Source organism: Ranitomeya imitator, chromosome 6, assembly GCF_032444005.1.
Source record: "Ranitomeya imitator isolate aRanImi1 chromosome 6, aRanImi1.pri, whole genome shotgun sequence".
In the NCBI taxonomy this organism is placed as follows: Eukaryota; Metazoa; Chordata; class Amphibia; order Anura; family Dendrobatidae; genus Ranitomeya; species Ranitomeya imitator.
The window spans coordinates 139,878,255-139,897,843 of NC_091287.1; the positions used below are offsets into that span (position 1 = coordinate 139,878,255).

At 43.3% G+C, this 19,589-nt stretch overlaps 1 protein-coding gene across 1 annotated transcript in view; it reads right to left on the reverse strand.

Moving 5' to 3' along the window:
• Positions 1-9,045: 9,045 nt before the first annotated feature.
• CNTNAP2 (contactin associated protein 2) overlaps positions 9,046-19,589 on the reverse strand; it is a 2,776,229-nt gene continuing 2,765,685 nt past the window's right edge. Inside the window, exons 23-24 of the mRNA XM_069730166.1 lie at positions 16,271-16,345; positions 9,046-10,107 (exon numbers count right to left, since the gene is read on the reverse strand). Coding sequence (XP_069586267.1) covers positions 9,908-10,107; positions 16,271-16,345 — 275 coding nt within the window. The 3' untranslated portion in view covers positions 9,046-9,907. The remainder of the gene's footprint in view (positions 10,108-16,270; positions 16,346-19,589) is intronic.

Consider the following 19,589-nt stretch of genomic DNA (forward strand, 5'->3'; position numbering starts at 1 on the left):
TAACCCCATTTATCTGGAGTTACCTTACAGGAGCTCTTGCTCCACACACTGACCCCTGTTAGTCCTGGTTCCCAGGGAAGCTGCTGAACTGGGATCACCGTCATTGTGACCAGGGCACTTCAGATAGTCCAGACCCGCAGATGGAACTGTAGCTTCTCCAACACAGTAGCCATCACAGGCTCTGCAGATATGGCCTCTCCATGAGCTATTCAGGAAGTCCAGTCCCAGGCACTTCCAACACAGAGGCGCTCAGTCCATAGCTGTTGTGAATTCCGCTCTTGGGCTCCCTCCGGTGGTTGTAAGTGGCACTTTTGTGAGTTCTGCTCTTGTGGTTTCAAGTGGTATGGCTGCTCCTTGGAGTTAGCTGTCATCAGCTGCCTCCACTTATCGTCTCTTCTGCTCGGCTATTTAGGCCTGGCTCTTTCTTCAGCCAGTGCCACTTGTAAATGGTTCCTGGTTGGATTCACATCTCTTTGGATTTCCCTGTTATCCTGACCAGTTCAGCAAAGCTAAGTTTTTGCTTGCGCTTTTCTGTTCACAGATTGTGGACTTATCCGTTCAGTGCTTTTTATGTTTGTCCAGGGTTATCAGTATGAATTAATTCTGTCTTGCTGGAAGCTCTGGGAAGCAGATTTACCCTCCACACCTTTAGTCAGGTGTGGAGATTTTCTTTTTTGTAAGCTCTGCGTCGATTTTTGTAGTGTTTTATACTGACCGCACAGTATTCCATCCTGTCCTATCTATCAAGCTAGACTGGCCTCCTGTGCTCATCCTGGTTTCATTCTGTGTATGTCTTTTCCCTCTCCACTCACAGTCATTATTTGTGGGGGGCTAATCTATCCTTTGGGGATTTTCTCTGAGGCAAGATAGTTTTCCTGCTTCTGTCTTTAGGGGTAGTTAGCTCTTAGGCTGTGACGAGATGCCTAGGGAGAGTTAGGAGCATTCCACGGCTACTTCTAGTGTTGTGTTGAGCTTAGGGACTGCGGTCAGTACAGTTACCACTTCCTTCAGAGCTCGTTCCATGTTGCTCCTAGACCACCGCATCATAACAATAGCCTCACCATGTGCTTCCAGGACTCCAGTCCACTCCAGGACATTCCAACACAGACCATCCAGGACTTTACACACTGACCATTCCGGTCCATACACTCTGAACATGTGACCCAAACCCTGGTCACATTATGTACCTGTAACCCCCCCATAGGTGGGAGGTGTGTGTGTGGTTAGCCAGTCCCGCCCAGCTCTCTGACTAACCCTTCAAGCCTCCTTTTTAACTATACAAATACTTGTGGGACTACAGGTCCCAGAACAACAATACTACAGGCTTACAGCGCAGACACCCTCTGCGACACATACCAGCCATTTACAATCATGCCGGACACGTTTCATTATCACTATTACAGATACGACTCCATGCGTATCCTGAGGAGCACATACAGTCCCCCCTGGCTGTAACATGGGTCACTGCATCACACATGATAGAGTGCAACCTTTTTTGTATATGGAGGTAGCTCCCCCTGGCATGCACCTATTCACGCGAGTTTGGATGTGCCAGTCAGTTTTTTGTCATTCAAACTTTTACATGTCTCTGTATACTGCGGAGCACTATGTGGGGCCATTATCTTGTGGGCAACTATATGGGGCCATTATACTGTGAGACGCATTATACTGTGTGGCACTATATGGGGCCATTTTATTGTGGGGCACTATGAGGTCATTATACTGTGGTGCACTACATGGGGTCATTATACTGTGGGGCATTATATGGGGCCATTATACTGTGTGGCACTATATGAGGCCATTATACTGAGGGATACTATATTGGGGCATAATACTGTGGAGCCCTATATGGGGCCAGTATACTATGGGGTACTATATGGAGCTATTATATGTGGAGCACATTATAGTGTGGTCCACTATATGGGGCCATTATGCTGTAGGACACATTAAGATATGTACACATGTAGAATGGTCCACTGCGGATTTTTCCGCAGTGGATTTGATAAATCCGCAGGGCAAAAACACTGCATTTTTCCTGCGGATTTATTGCAGATTTACCGCGGTTTTTGTGCAGATTCCACTGCGGTTTTACACCTGCGGTTTTTATCATGGAACAGATGTAAAACCGCTGCGGATTCCGCACAAAGAATTGACATGCTTCGGAATGTAAACCGATGCGTTTCTGCGCGTTTTTTTCCGTAGCATGGGCACAGCGTTTTCGGTTTCCCATACGTTTACATTGTACTGTAAACTCATGGGAAACTGCTGCGGATTCGCAGCAAAATCCGCATCGTGTGCACAGAGCCTTATACTGTGGGTCACTATATGGGGCCATTATACTGTGGAGCACTATGTGGGGCCACTGTACAGAGGGCAGCATGACTCAGCAACTCAAATGAGATTACTGACGTCACCTGTGTCTCACAGAGCGCAGTGGGACCCGGAGTGGTTGCTTAAACAGCCTATGGAGCTTCGTTCTCTGAACAAGGCTCCATAGCTTTTGAATGTTACATGCAGGGATCGTCATGGTAACGCCATGAACTATGGAGAACTTGCATGGGATTTTTTTGTTTTCAAATAAATTGGTGAACGAGTGATGGTGTCTTGTCTTTATTTCTCTCTTTTTATATTTTCCAGGTTTCCATCTGCCCTCTGTGGACTACATTGGATTTGCATGAATGAACTTAGGGAAAATGTTGGCGAGTGTTTTTTCAAATGCAATTTATTTTTCTATCTGTGTGTTTTTATTTTTTATTACCAGGTTAGTAATGGGGGTGTCTGATAGACACCTCTCCATTACTAATCCAGGGGCTGATGCCAGCTGTAATTTTTGACAATTTACAGCTGATATCAACCCCAACTACCAATAACCCGATTGCCAATGCACCAGGGCAATCAGGAAGAGTCAGGTAAAGTGACAGAATTAGAGCATCTAATATGATCCGCCACTTCTAGGGCAGCTGCGGACTTGTATTTTTAGGCTGGGAAGGTTGCAATAACCAGGGACCTTCCCTGCCTGATAATAGAAGCCCAAAGCTGTCTGTTTTACCTTGGCTGGCTATCAAAAATAGTGGGGACCCCACAATGTTTTTTTTCATTCATTCATTTATTAGGGTAAACAAGGCTAAACGCCCTTTAGTGCCACATGAAAGGCCCTAAAGGGTGTAAGCTTATTATATGTAGGGGCTTGTGAAATATATCTACAGGACATCTATTCTATTTATCTATTCTATCTACTATCTATCTGTGGCCATTATACTGTGGAGCACTGTGTTGTGACCATTATACTATATGGTGCAGTATGTGGGACCATTATACTGTATGGTTCACTATGTGGGGCCATTATACTGTGGAGCACTATTGTACTATATGGAGGACTATATGGGGAATCTAGGGGGTGCAGTAGGATGAAAATTCCTTTATAAGGGCTGCCAACTTATGAGATATGATCTTTCGTGACCCGGCTTAATATTATTTTTGGGAAGAATGGGTGCATGGGGGGGGGGCATTTGTGTGACCATTTTCTGTCCACTTCTATGGGAGTAGTGGATGGAGTGGGGTCACACATTTCCCCACTGCTCCCATTGAAGTGGATGGAGCGGTGTAAGACATTGTACCACTGCTCCCATAGAAATTGACACAGTAGAGTCACACATTATACCACTGCTCCAATAGAAGCGGACAGAGCAATTAGCCTTAAAGCATTTCATAGATTTCTAGGCTTTGCAAGTTATTACTGGAAGTTCTTTATTATCCTACAACCCAAAACAACTATTCAGCACATTCAACTCTCTCCTCCGCCCACCACTGCCCCCTCCAACTCCCATCTCTTCCTAGGGTTTTGCGACCTACTTCAAAAATTAGATCGACCAAACAAGACAAACCTTTACTGTTCCAGCACCCCAACCACTCCATATACCAAACCTCTGTCCTTCCCAAATAACCTCCCTCTCCAACATCACTGAATGAGAGCTTACTCACCTCCTTTCCAAATCACACCTCACCACCTGTGCACTTGACCCCATCCCTTCCCACCTACTCCCCAACCTCACTAACATGCTCACTTCAGCCCTAACCCGTCTCTTCAACCTATCACTATCTTCTAGTATCTTCCCCTCTGCCTTCAAACATGCCACCATCACACCCATCCTCAAAAAAACAAACCTTGACCCAACTGCTATGCCCAGCTATCGCCCCATATCACTGTTCCCGTTTGCTTCAAAACTCCTTGAACAGCATGTCCATGCTCAACTTTCCTCCCACCTCTCATCTAACTCTCTCCTTGACAACCTTCAATCTGGTTTCCGCCCCCACCACTCCACCGAAACTACCCTGACCAATATTACTAATGACTTACAGCCAAAGCTAACAGATAGTTCTCCATCCTCCTATTTCTCGACCTGTCCTGTGCCTTCGACACATTTGACCACTGCCTACTGCGACAGATTCTTTCTTCCCTTGGCATCAAAGACCTTGCCTTGTTCTGGATTGCCTCATACCTTTACGACCGCACATTTAGCGTTTCCCACTCCCACACTACCTCCTCATCCCGCCCTCTCTCTGTTGGTGTTCCAGAAGGCTCTGTCCTGGGGCCCCTACTTTTTTCCATCTATTCCCTTGGCCTAAGACAACTCATAAAGTCCTATGGCTTCCAGTACCACCTGTATGCGGACGACACTCAGATCTAACTCTCTGGCCCAGATGTCACCTCCCTGCTGTCCAGAATCCTGGAGTGTCTATCAGCCATATCCTCGTTCTTCACCTCTCGCTTCCTAAAACTCAATGTAGACAAAACCGAACTCATAATCTTTCCTCCATCTCGCGTATCTCCCCTACCCGATCTATCTATTATGGTAAACGGCATCACGCTCTCTCCCACACCTGTAATCCGCTGCCTCAGAGTAACTCTCGACTCTGCCCTGTCCTTCAAAGCACACGTCCAAACTCTTGCCACCTCCTGTCGCATCTAGCTAAAAAAAATATTGAAAAAATCCGTCCCTTACTCAGCCCTCAATCTACTAAAACTCTTATGCATGCCCTCATCATCTCCCGCCTCGACTACTGCAACACCCTCTTTTGTGGCCTCCACGCTAACTCTCTTGCACCACTTCAGTCTGTCTTCAACTCTGCTGTCTGCCTAATCCCCCTTTCTCCTCGCTACTCCTCTGCTTCTCCCCTCTGCAAATCCCTCCACTCGCTCCCAATTCCCCAACGAATCCAGTTCAAACTACTAACACTGATCTACAAAGCCATCCATAACCTGTCCCCTTCCTATATCTCTGAACTAATCTCCCAATATCTTCCCTCACGCAGTCTTCGATCCTTCCAAGACCTCCTACTCTCCACCACACTTATTTGTTCCTCACACAGCAGCCTCCTAGATTTCTCCCGAATATCCCCCATCCTCTGGAATTCCACGTCCAATTATCCACCACACTCGGATCCCTCAGACGGAACCTGAAAACCCATGTCTTCAGGAAAGCCTACAGCCTGCAATAACCATTCTGCTACCTCACCACCACCCGAGCTGCCGCCTCAACACCACCAGAGCTGCTGTACCCCCGACCTTCTGTCTCTTCCCCATTATCCTGTAGAATGTAAGTCCACAAGGACAGGGTCCTCTCCCCTCTGTACCAGTCTGTCATTTTAAATTAGTTTACTATAAATGATATCTATTACTCTGTACGTAACATAATATTAAGAACTTTTCGGTCATAGCCAAGCCTTTAACTGACATGACCAAGATGGGAACAGACTTTTCCTCCTCGCCAGCCGAGGCAGTTAATACTTTCTTCTCTTAAGACAGCGTTTTCTGAAGCTTCTCTTCTCAGTCAATGAGATATCTATCTGAATTTTGTGGACGAAATTGACTCTTCTGCTGTGGGGATGGTGGCTGTGCTTTTGCAAAAAAAGATGGTTACCTTTATCCCTGTGTGTTTTACTTCCAGAAGTTGTCTCAAGCTGAATGCAAATATAATAGTGATAGTCAGCTTTTTGCAGTTAAAAGAGCCTTTGAGAAATGGAGACACTGGTTGGAGGGGTCTAGACATAAAGTAAAGTTCTTGACCAATTATAAAAACCTTTTGCATGTTGATGCTGTTAAGTGTTTAAACAACCGACAGGTCCGGTGGGTCCTTTACAGGTTCGGTGGGTCCTTTTCTTTGGTCCGTTTAATTTCTCGGTGACTTATCTCCCTGTATCTAAGAATGTTAAAGCTGACTTTGTCTTGTGGTTTTGTTTCAGAGTTGAGGGATGAAAATCCTGTTAAGATTTTATGTGAGGGGTGGTAGTTGGTGCTCTGGGGATAGATCTTAGACAGCCTATCCAGGATACTCAGTGCGCCAGAGGGCTCGCCTTTAAACAAACTATATGTACCGTCCTCATTTTGCACGGATCTTTTTAATGAGGTGCATTATTCCATTTTATCTGGGTATCTGGGTTCTTCTGTCACTTGGAGATCTCTTCCTAGGTCCTTTTAGGGGAATTATGAGCCATGCATACAGGAGGGGGGGGGGAATATGAGCCATGCATACAGGAGGGGGACGGTGGTGGAATATGAGCCATGCATACAGGAGGGGGGATATGAGCCGTGCATACAGGGGGGATTATGAACTATGCATACAGGAGTGGGGGATATGAGCCATGCATACAGGGGGGGAATTATGAGCCATGCATACAGGAGCAGGACGGTGGTGGAATATGAGCCATGCATACAGGAGGGGGGGGGTGGAATTATGAGCCATGCATACAGGATGGGGGGGATTATGAGCCATGCATACAGGAGGGGGGATATGAGGCATCATACAGGAGGGGGGGAATATGAGCCATGCATACAGGAGGGGGGGAATATGAGCCATGCATACAGGAGGAGGGGGGAATATGAGCCATGCATATGGGAAGGGAGGGAGATGAGCCACGCATACAAGATGGGAGGGGGTTATTATACAGTATTGAGCATCATGTGGGGTCATTATACAGTATGGAGCATCATGTGGGGCCATTATACAGTATTGAGCATCATGTGTGGCCATTATACAGTATAGAGCATCATGTGTGGCCATTATAAAGTATGGAGCATCATGTGTGGCCATTATACAGTATGGAGCATCATGTGTGGCCATTATACAGTATGGAGCATCATGTGTGGCCAATGGCCATTATACAGTATGGAGCATCATGTGTGGCCATTATACAGTATGGAGCGTCATGTGTGGCCATTATACAGTATAGAGCATCATGTGTGGCCATTATACAGTATGGAGCATCATGTGTGGCCATTATACAGTATGGAGCACTGTGTGGTCATATTTATTTTTGTTTATAATTATTGTATATGAAACAGTGTGATCAGCAGTGCTAAATGGGTGTGGTTGGGACGTGGATATAGGTGTGACTAGTTGTGAAATGGGTGTGGTCAGAGGCGTGGCCTAAAATTTGCCACAGTGCAAACTTTGTCCCTCTTTGCCTTCTTTAAAAGTTGGGAGGTATGCCCAAGGTCTATATGGGTTCCTTCTTTTTTCTTCTGTCTTTCATGTATGACTGTGCAAACACATATTTAGCCCTGTGTCTCACCCTCTGTCTGTGTGCACAATGTTCTGTTGTTGTTCTTTTGAGTTATACTCTGTGTATAGTTGAAGGTGCAGTTAAGGACACTCAGGGTCAGCAAACATTGAGTGGTGGCTGTTGTGAATTCTGCTTTTGGGCTCCCTCCGGTGGTTGTAGGTGGTAATGCAGTTGTCCCTGGCTTGCAGTCCTGGACAGGTGTATCTGCTGAATGCAACTCTGACTGGGGTATTTAGGTTTGCAGGACTCATTAGTCCTTTCCAGTTGTCAATGTTTCTTGGGAAGTGTTGGATCTTTGTCTGGCTTCTCCTGCTTAGCTGCCAATTCAGCAAAGATAAGTGTCTGTTTCTTTTTCTATGGCACACAAGCTGTGTGCTTGTTTTTTGATTGTATTCCTGCTCTGAGTGTGGAAGTCTCTGGAGTTGCAGATATACGTTCCACGTCTTTAGTTAGATGGAGGAATTTTTTGTATAATCTGCTGTGGATATTTTTGGAAGGGTTTTAATACTGACCGCACAGAACTCTGTCCTATCCTTTCCTATTTTAGCTAGAGCGGCCTCTTGTGCTAAATCCTGTTTTCTGCCTGTGTTTGTCTTTCCTCTCCTACTCCCAGCCAATATTTGTGGGGGGCTGCCTATCTTTTGGGGTTCTGCTCTGAGGCAAGGTAGTATTCCTATTTCCATCTATAGGGGTATCTAGTCCTCCGGCTGTGACGAGGTGTCTAGGTTTTGTTAGGCACACCCCACGGCTACTTCTAGTTGCGGTGTTAAGATCAGGATTTGCGGTCAGTATAGTTACCACCTACTCCAGTGAAAGTTTTCATGCTGCTCCAAGGTCACCGGATCATAACAGGTGGCGCCATTGCATAATTTTAGGGTACCAACCTCTGCAGTCAGGCAGGGACAAATCAGGGTCAGGTTAGGGATTTGCTCAGTCTGTATATTAACCTGTATTGTGCAGGTTTAACATCTCCCCTGGTTTGTTCATCCCCAAGTGAGTGTTAGGGCTCAGTCATAACACCAGTAAACTGAGTGATGCATCGCTGGAATCATGGTCTCTTTTCCTACATTATGCTCTCTCAGATGAGGTAGCAAAAACTGGCTAACTGATTCCCTTTAAGCCTGATCTATCATTTTTAAGTCCATGTTAAAGGACATAGCACACAGTGCCCTATGGAAGGGACAGGTGAACTACTTGGACAGTTTTCCAGCCTAAAGTTCGGATCACATAGACTGGGTAGAGTTAGAATGTACTATAGACTGTGAGAAGGACTTGGGCAACGTGGGTTCTCAAGGTGTATGTGTCAACTAAAATGCTGTCATTCAGTGACTGCAAATATGTAGATAACTGTAAAAAGTGAAAACACAAAGTTTATAAGTTATAACATTTCATTCTAGAATGACATTTTTAAATAATTTAGCAGAATGTATGTTGTTTATAATGTTAGGTGTACAAGAGACGAAAATAAATCACAGGCCACAGTTTCAGAAAAAGGTGCAATATATTTTAGTATATTTTTCTTTTGCAATGTATACCATTCAGATTTTTTGTTACACCAAGATATCCCCTTATTTCAGAGTTAGGCAACTTGTGGCTGTATAGCGGTCACTGACCTCTAAGCCCCGGATCGGTCAGTGTGCCAATGTCACAGGTTATCTATCCCTGTGCTTGTTATAATATAGCAACAATCTCTAAAAAAAATGGCAAATACATTCTTTATTGGCATGGTGATGCTCCACCCTGAACCATTCTGAGTTACTGCAGTGCCTATGCATGCAATGAAAAGTATTTTATCATATGGAGAAAAAAGGAAATAGATGAGTCTTAGAACAATAACGTGTGTGCCGGATTATATATAAGCCCCTGCAGGCATAGGTTTACATATAATCAGTTGTGTGTGTTTATATATACATACATATATATATATATATGTATATGTATATATACACGTTGACCTCTTTAATTATCTTAGGGCTTATAAAATTTTAGAAAACCGGCCCTTTAACATTGCTTAGTTATTAGATTGCCTCTAAACACACACAAAAAATACAGATATTACTGACGAACCCAAACCAATGCCGAAACTCTAAAAGCTGAAACGTTGTTGTTTTTTTTTTTTAGACAGGGAAATACAGAAGAGTAAAACCCAACTGTAGATGTAACTAAAAATTACTTTCAAATGCCTTTATCACAGTTTATGATTTGTATTTTTGTCAGTGTATTGAGTGAACCTTCAGGGCCTTCAGGCTGTGCTGATCTTGCATGGAGAAATCCAAAGCCAAGAACTGGGGAGAAGCAGTCCCTAGCCACACACTAGAACCAACTCTGACCACGTTGAATACTCTTAGATAAGCCATTCCTTTTTACTTTCATCAATGGTCTCGGTAAAGTTGGGGTCATTGTTTATAATGGCTGCATCAGCGTTGTCGGCAGATTCGGCTCCCTTGGCTTCATTTGTGTGGTAGGTGCCCTTGTGGCGGAACATGTAGCGTATTAAAAACACCAAGGTGCAAAGAATGGTGAAGATCACCACTGCTATGATACCTGGAGGAAAAGAAAGACAATGCATAAAGATGTCAGAATATATAGAGATTATATGTTAAGAAATTCTATATAGACTTTTCCTTAAAGTCAGTAATATATGTTTGACCTACTAATTCCTACATGTCTGTCATAGAAGAGAGTTTTCTACCATCTGCTCAACATTCTTTTTATCCAAAAGCTACAAGACATTTTTGTTATGATCTCATTCTTCATGGTGCTTAGTAGCCATCTTGATGAGAGAGTAGAGTTTCCTACTATATTAAAGATAAGCTGTCGGTGATGATTTTACTAAGGAAACTGATGGTAAGACTATTTAGGTAATAACACAATAATAAAAATAAGACCTATGTTCCTTTGCTTAAAAATGAAGCTTTGAAACCACATGCAAATTAGCCTGTCAGTGCTTTGGGGCAGCGTCGGACTGGAGCACCTTGGGTCCACCAGAGAAAATCATTCTTGGGGCCCACTATGTAGCTGCATAAAAATAAATTCAAGACCATCAATTGTGTGGTAAAACACGCTAATATCAGGGTATAATATAAGGTAGTACACGTCTTAATTATGTAGCAGGGATTGGGTAGCCCCCTCATAGAATATAAAGTAGCCCCTTCATAGAATATAATGTAGCCTCCCTCATGTAATATAAGGCAGCCCCACTCATAGGGTATAAAACAGCACCCCACAAAATATAATGCAACCCCCATCATAAGGTATAATGCAGCCCCCCATAGAATATAATCTAGCACCCTCATATGGAATAATGCAGCCCCCCTCATATAGTATAATGCAGCCCCTCCACAGAATATAATGTAGCTCCCTCATAAGGCAGCCCCCATAGAATATACTGTAGCCCCCTCATAGGGCATATTGCAGCTCCCCTCATATAGTATGATGTAGCCCCCTGAGAGAATAATGCAGCCCCCCACAGAATTATACTTTTGCCCCCTCATAAGGTATAATGCAGCCCCCTGAAAGGGTATAAAGCAGGCCCCCTCCACCAGCATCGTTGTTTTCCCCCTCTACCCCCATCATTGTACTCATCACCACCTCCATCACTGCTTTCTCACCCACAACCTCCATCATTGCCTCCTCCCCCTCCAATATTGTCCTTTCCACCACTACCATCTTTGTCCTTTACACCACAACAATCTTTGCTTTCTCCTCCACCACCCCATCATTGCCCATTCCAACACCTCAATCATTGTCTCCCCCACCACCATCATCATTGTCCTTTCCACCACAACCATCATTGCCTTCTCCCCCATCACCCCATCATTGCGCATTCTACCACCTCCATCATTGCCTCCATCACTGCCTTCTCCTCCACCACCCCATCATTGCCCATTCCACCACCTCTATCATTGCCTCCCCCCACCACCCCATCACCCAAATCATTGCCAATCTCCAATACACACACACAACACCACCATCACACATACAGCAGCACACCACTCTCCCACACACACACAAAGCACCACACTGCACTACATACACACATAGCCGCACACATGCAGGCAGGCAGAGACACACACACAGCACCCACTCACCTCTCCACATGTTCCCTGCAGCTGCAGCACATCCCAGCAGCTTCCTCTCTGAAACAGCCGCGCTGAATGATGACGTCATCGAGCTGCGCTGAGTCAGAAAGGAAGTACCGTACAGGCGGGCAGGAAGGAGGACGACATTGGATCCCTGCAGCTCCGCTCTGGTCCCAAGCTGCAGGGATCACAATCAGGGTTTGCCGCCCTTTAGGGGTCCACTTCCGGAGCCCGATTCAGCAGCACCAGAGGGCAGTGTTAGCCTCAGCCTGTGGCTAGCGCTGCCCACTATTAAAGTGAAATGGTATTCACTCCTCTCCCCGCCCATGGGGGTGTTTGGAAGCGTGAATATTCATGTCTCTTTAGCAGCGGGGACAGGCTCCTGTCTCCAGCTGCTGCTCTCTGGGACTGGGAGGGCCCCCCTTGACTCGGGCCCCATAGCAGCTGGGTGTGCCGCTATTAGCAACACAACACTGGCTGGGGGGCCCCTGGAGCAGTAGCCAATATGCCAGCAGGTGTCAGTGCCTGGGCCCACCGGAGAATGCTCCGGTTCTCCGGTGGGTCAGTACAACCCTGCTTTGGGGGCATTTCCACACCTCCAAAGCACTTGCAAACATGTGGTTTTAAATCTTCATTTCTCCGCTATGGCACATTGGATGCCCATTCAGCAATACCACCAGTTTTAGTAGTAAGTAGTATGAGTTGAGCTGCAGGACACAAGAACAGCTACTACATACAGCTGCATCTCACAAAATTAGATTATCATCAAAAAGTTAATTTATTTCAGTTCTTCAATACAAAAAGTGAAACTCATAGAGTCATTACAAACAGAGTGATCTATTTCAAGTGTTTATTTCTGTTAATGTTGATGATTATTGCAAATAGATACAGAAAGGACAGGCTAACGGAGCGCCAGGCTGGCGGTCAGGGGAGATGTTGATTGAGAAAGGTCCGATGCAGCTCCTGCCGGGTGCCTCAGGAGAGGAATTAATGTTGATGATTATGGCTTACAGTCAATGAAAACCCAAAAGTCATTATCTCAGTAAATTAGAATACTTTATAACTCCAGCTTGAAAAAATGATTTTAAAATCCGAAATGTTGGCCTACTGAAATGTATGTTCAGTAAATGCACTCAATACTTGTTCGGGGCTCCTTTGGCATCAATTACTGCATCAATGCAGCGTGGCATGGAAGCGATCAGTCTGTGGCACTGCTGAGGTGTTATGGAAGCCCAGGTGGCTTTGATAGTAGTCTTCAGCTAGTCTGCATTGTTGAGTCTGGTGTCTCATCTTCTTGACAATACCCCATAGGTTCTTTATGAGGTTAAGGTCAGACGAGTTTGCTGCCTAATCAAGCACAGTGATACTGTTGTTTTTAAACCAGGTATTGGTACTTTTGGCAGTGTGGACAGGTGCCAAGACCTGCTGGAGAATGAAATTTCCATCTCCAAAAAGCTTGTCTGCAGAGGGAAGCATGAAGTGCTCTACAATTTCCTGATAGACAGCTGCACTGACTTTGGTCTTGATAAAACACAGTGGACCTACACTGGCAGATGACATAGCTCCCCAAACCATCACTGATTGTGGAAACTTCACACTAGACCTCAAGAAGCTTGGATTGTCTGTGTCTCCATTCTTCCTCCAGACTGAAGTATCCACAATCAATGATGGTTTTGGGAGCCATGTCATCTGCTGGTGAGTTTTATCAAGACCAAAGTCAGCACTTTGGCACCTGTCCACACTGCCAAAAGTACTAACACCTGGTTTGCAAGCAATAGTATCACTGTGCTTGATTGGCTAGCAAACTTGTCTGACCTTAACTCCATAGAGAATCTATGGGGTATTGTCAAGAGGAAGATGAGCAACACAAGACCCAGCAATGCAGACAAACTGAAGGTTGCTATCAAAGCAACCCGGGCTTCCATAACAACTCAGCAGTGCCACAGGCTGGTCACCTCCATGCCACGACGCATTGCAGTAATTGATTCTAAACAAGTCATAACCAAGTATTGAGTGCATTTACCGAATATACATTTCAGTAGGCCAACATTTCGGATTTTAAAATCATTTTTTCAAGCTTGTGTTATTAAGTATTTTAATTTACTGAGATAATGACTTTTGGGTTTTCATTGGCTGTAAGCCATAATCATCAACCTTAAAAGAAATACATCACTCTGTTTGTAATGACTCTATCTAATATATGAGTTTCACTTTTTGTATTGAAGAACTGAAATAAATTAACTTTTTGTTGATATTCTAATTTTATGAGATGCACCTGTACAGTGGGGGAAAAAAGTATTTGATCCCTTGCTGATTTTCTAAGTTTGCCCACTGACAAATGCATGAACAGTCTATAATTTTAAGGGTAGGTTAATTTTAATATTGAGAGATAAAATATCAAGAATAAAATCCAGAAAATCAAATTTGTTTGAACAGTCATTCTGTGCTGACAGAGTCCCTTTAAATTTAAGTCCATTGTGATACTCATCTTCCGGCATCTTCACCAATTTTTAGCACCGCTCCCGTCTTGCGGCATCATCTTGTGAGCGCAGTTTCTGACTGGCTGGAAGTCAGAAGCTATGTCCCAAGCTCTCAATTCAAGTCTATGAGAGCCTGAACAATGCTCTCATAGACTTGATCTGGTCATGATGTGGCGGTATTTGTCGCCTGTATGTGGTATTTTTCTGTCACTGTGTGGTTGCAATATGTGGCCTGGTCATGGTGTGATGGTATTTGTCCCTTGTACTGTATGCGGTATTATTGGTCATTTAAAAAAAATGTATATGACACATTCCCTTAAAGAAAAATAAATAAAAATATATCTAAAAAGAGTATTGGGTGTTTTAAGTAATGTTTAATAGGTTAGAGTAGAGTAGGGCCCTGTCAAAAGAGTGTACCTTGTCGTGGTGGTGACTTAAAAAAATCTTTTGGCCCAAACAAAAGCTGATGGCTATGCATGTGATATGGTGTTAATGTGTGATTGGTGAGAACAAGGTGCAGAAGTGGAGTTTTTCCAAGAGTAGGTTTTGTGACTGTAGAAGGTTCGAGGGGTGGAGCCTGGAGAGTCTCAAGGGGGCCCAAAAGTGTTGCCAGTATGGGGCCCTGAAATTCCTGGCGGCAGCCCTGGTTAGTTGAATCGTGGTACTGTAACATATATCTTTGACTGTGTGATTGGGTGTTTTTATATTCCACTTTCATTTTCCTTCCTATCTTTATCTTGTGGTTACATATTGAAGTGAGACAAAAAATCAGAGATTTACAGAAGAGTTTCATTCAAGAGGAAACACATTCAGCATTTCACAAGGATAAGCACGATCAAGCATCCAGTTCAAAGGTGAAGTACTCTAGCACTCCAAAATCATTAAAAAACATATTTTTTTTATCACTCATATAAGCACATGGAAAACAAAAAATTAAAATCGAGGAGTCCAACGCATTTCGACCATATAGGTGGACTTAATAATGACATTTAATTACATATTTATATTCCACATGTATTCATATGAACAGAGTTGCTTTTTACAGATTTTTAAGTGCTGGAGAATTTCCCATTTGAACTTGATGATTAAAGAAGCAGTAAAATATTTATTCCCTAAATTTATCCAAATATGTGTGTAATGAAGTGTAAGTATGTTAATAAGCGTCCCTGGTTTTCAGCACCGCTCCATCCTCTTCTCACCTAAGTGACTGCAATTCCAACTCACACTGTGCTTTATCTGTGAGCCAGACGTCACTTTACAGTGAGCCCATGTAGCCTCATACTTACCCTCTATAGACTTACACTGTAAGGCTATGTGCACACGTTCAGGATTTCTCGCAGAAAATTCCTGAGTAAAACCTGAAATTTTCTGCAAGAAATCTGCATGCGTTTTTGCCACGTTTTGATGTGTTTTTGATGCGGTTTTTTCGGGACATTTCCCAATGCATTTTGTAGTAGGAAATCTGCCAAAAAAACGCAAAACTAATGAACATGCTTCGTTTTTTACCGCGATGCATTTTTTTCGCGGAAAAAAGCATCATGTGCACAAAACATGCGGAATTCATTCTAAATGATGGGATGCTTATTATATGCGGGGTTTTTTTGTGGTTTTATAGCGTTTTTATCGGAAAAAAACGCGAAAAAACAGCAACGTGTGCACACAGCCTAAAAGTGATTTCTGGGTGACAGACAAACCCCAGAGTGATGAGGTGAGTTGTTACTGCAGTCATATGAGTGAGAAGAGGACCAGAACAGCACTGGAAACTAGGTAAGAACGCCCCCAAAATGACATTGGGCACTGCTTTACCAAGCCTTTCATCTATTGCAGGTTTTATGGACTGTCCCAGTAAAATTGAGACTGTTAATTTCCTAATTAGGAACAAAGGACATCAGTGTTTTCTAGACCTCTACTAAATTTCTTCCTTTCCTTTTCTGAATTGCTAACGTCTACTTCATAGAGACTAAGGCTGGCTTTTACAGGACATTTTTACTGTGATTTTAACAATACTTTCCTATGACAATTCGTCATGGTTTTGTGATATAGCTTTTGGTGGTATGATTTTTACACTGAAACGCTTTCCAAAAATCTAAAAGTCAAAGCATATCTGTCTTCTGTCCTTGAAGAAATGGAAACAAGTTATCTTACCTCCAATAATAGCAGAATTCCTGTTAACTCCATCTGTAATGGCTTGTCCTTCATTGTTTGGGAAATTAGCAGTTTCTGTTATGAACAAAAAATTTAAAAATAAATACCCACGAAAGCTCTGTGGGCGTGAATATATAATAATTTTCTAAGCAAATATATTTCTAAACATGCTATAATAGTTTATCCCTGTGTCATTTCTCGTTATTATACATAACATACATGCTAGCCACCTTAGGGAGAGACCCAAGTTGGGCTAAATGTAGCGGGACGAAAGAGACCGAAAAGCCCTCTACTCAAAGGAAATACATAGTGGATGCTTTCCTGAAACGGAAAGTACTTGCAAGCAGCATAATACAAAGAATAGCAGGTTTACCCAGAATCCTTTGCAGTAGGCGGAGCTATGCAAATCATCTCTTTCCACCCCTAACTAAAAAGTTAAAAGAAAGAGATGATTTGCATAGCTCCGCCTACTGCAAAGGATTCTGGGTAAACCTGCTATTCTTTGTATTATGCTGCTTGCAAGTACTTTCCGTTTCAGGAAAGCATCCACTATGTATTATACATAACTTAATTTATAGACATCTGTGCTGTGATTTCTTTGCCTGTGTGCATTGGATGGTTGTTACTGACATCTGGTGATAATTTCACCTCAATAGAACTTTTAAAAATAGATTTACTTAGAAAATTGGTGATGTTTCAATACTTATTTTTCCCACTACATATATAATTTGCACTTTTTCCGGGGGCGTGAAGAAGCTGGTTGCGAAACGCGCGTTGGGGTGAGGTGGGACGCTGGGTCAGCCGCAGGTAGATATTGCAATTGTCTTTTTATGTGGCACATATCTGTAATAGTTTCACTGTATGTATGCTTAGGCAACCAAAGTGTAATATACCGGATTTATGTGTGGCATTGCTCTTTACTACACTGCATTATATGCTTTTAGCAAGTTGTATTACGTGGCCTCCCACTTCTTGTTTAGGTGCTTGTGCACTATGGCACGGGATATGTTTTCCATAAATAAAGCCTTATTTTAATTGTATTCTGGATCTCTTCATTTTTCGTCTGTCTGTTATGTCAGACCGAAGGTATTTAGGTTTCTGTCAATGCAAAATGCCAGCAATCATTGTGATGTACTGCAGTGATATCTTCCTAAAGAAAAAGATTGTAATTTGATAATTAATTGAATTTAGAGGTTTATTTATAATGACATTTTCTTGATTTCTATTGACGGAGAATCCATTAAAGCTATCCTGTCATCAAGATTTTGCTAAGTAAACTACAGGCATTGTCAGCTTGATGAGGCTATGCTGATTAAAATGATACCTGGGTTGATGAAATCCGTCTTGTGGCTCCTGTTTAATCTGTTTTAGCAGTTTTGAGTTATTGAGATGGTTACGCTTTGAGGCGGGTCTGTGGGTGGGTCTTTTTTGGTTCTCCGACCTAATCTTTATCATTCTGGCTTAACTGACAGGTCGCTGAACCATCAGTGACCTTCCTCCTATTTTAAATACTGCACTTGGGCAGTTAATATAGTGGTCTTTAAAAAAAAGTTGCATCTATATTACCACCATTTTGCTGGAGCCAATTTTTTTTTGCTCCAACAAAATGGCGCCGACTCATGCTCAGTGGCATCTATATGATAGGAATATTCCTAATTTGCGCAAGTCCCAGCAAAGGATAGATGCAACTGTGCATGTGCCGCTGTCAGCGCCAATTTGCTGGAGTTAATTTTTTTTAACACCAAAATATTAACTACACAAGCACGGTATTTAAATTAGGAGGAAGGTCACGCAAGGTTCAGTATGAACCAGAGCATGAAAAAAAGAGATGCCCACAATCTCTGGAGTACAAGCATCTCATTAACTGAAAATTTCTAACACTGAATACACAAGAACCACAAGACGGATTTCTTCATCCCAGATAACACTGCCAACCTGCCACTGTCTGTAGTTTACTGAGCAAAATCCTGCTGACAGGTTCCCTTTACATGTTCCACATGCAATATGTGAGATTAATCTTAGGCCTAACAAATTACTCATGCTTGCAGGCAGCAAACTAATTTTATAGCTGCTGTGAAGGGTTGATTAAAAACACTCCAGGGACAATGTAACTTCTGTATCTAAGTAACTAACTGTCTAAAACATTTGTACTGGGGAAATAACATACAGAATGCAGTCAGTTGTTCTGGTAAACACCAAGTTCCATGCAATTAGCAACTGAATTACTGTGCTTCATTTAAAAAGAAATACAGTTATTATTTTACACCTGACTTGTGGGAAAAGTTACCATATTTTTTTTACTTGCATTAATAGTTAAAGGATATGGATGCCTTTGGGAGAACCTTTACATTTTCGGCTTCTACAGTCTCTATGTATGAAGTAAATAGAAAAAAAATTCTGGTTTTGTTAGCCTTATCTCTCTTCTCTTGAATAATTTTTTACACCGATTTAAGACCAATTGAAAGTTCAACTTTGATTTGGTCATAAATCAGCTTTGCAGATAGCTCAGGACAAAAGAGATGAGCTTGTGCTTTCAGAGCAGGTTTACTGAGGGATTTGACTATTAAAGGGGCTAACAGGCCTTAAGGTACAAGTCTACAGACACTCTATGTGACTGCAGACTTGTGCATTCTCACAGCGTGCTCATTGTGTGCTGTGAGTATTCTCTTGTGACAACATGCTGACAAGATGTTCACACAGTGTTTGCCCAGGAGCAGCTGGCAGTGGGGCACCGTCATCAGCCTGATGCTGGGGTCTGATGTGTCTACCCCCATGCATTTTGCTGTCGCCCGAAGTGGGAGTCGGCAGCTGCTTGTGCCGCCTGTCAAGTTGACAGCAGGGTTCAGAGGAGCAATCAGTTGTACTCGCACCTCTCGGAAGTGAATACAATTGAAGTCTGACTGCAGACACTTCCGGGTCAGGATGACATTAGCAGCGTGACCAGTTCATCTGATCACGCTGCTCATGTTCTTCTCCAATCAGCGCTGGCGTCAATGTCTCCACCTTCCGACAAACTGAACATGAAGAGGAAGTCCGGGATCAGCTGCAGCCCTGGCTTCCCTCTTCATGTTCAGTTTGTACGAAGGCGGAGATAGTGATGCCAGCGCTGATTGGGCACCGGCGTCACGTGTCACAACACCGCATCACAGCCCCAGGGAGAGTGAGTGCTGATATCGCGGATACGGCACCAGCACGGTTGGTGAATATAGGTTTTATTATTTTATCAGGGCTGAACAATACGTTGACAGAATCAGGAAAAGCACCTCATCGGCATATAAATGGTCACATGACAACTACTCAAATGAACTGGGCAGCAAGG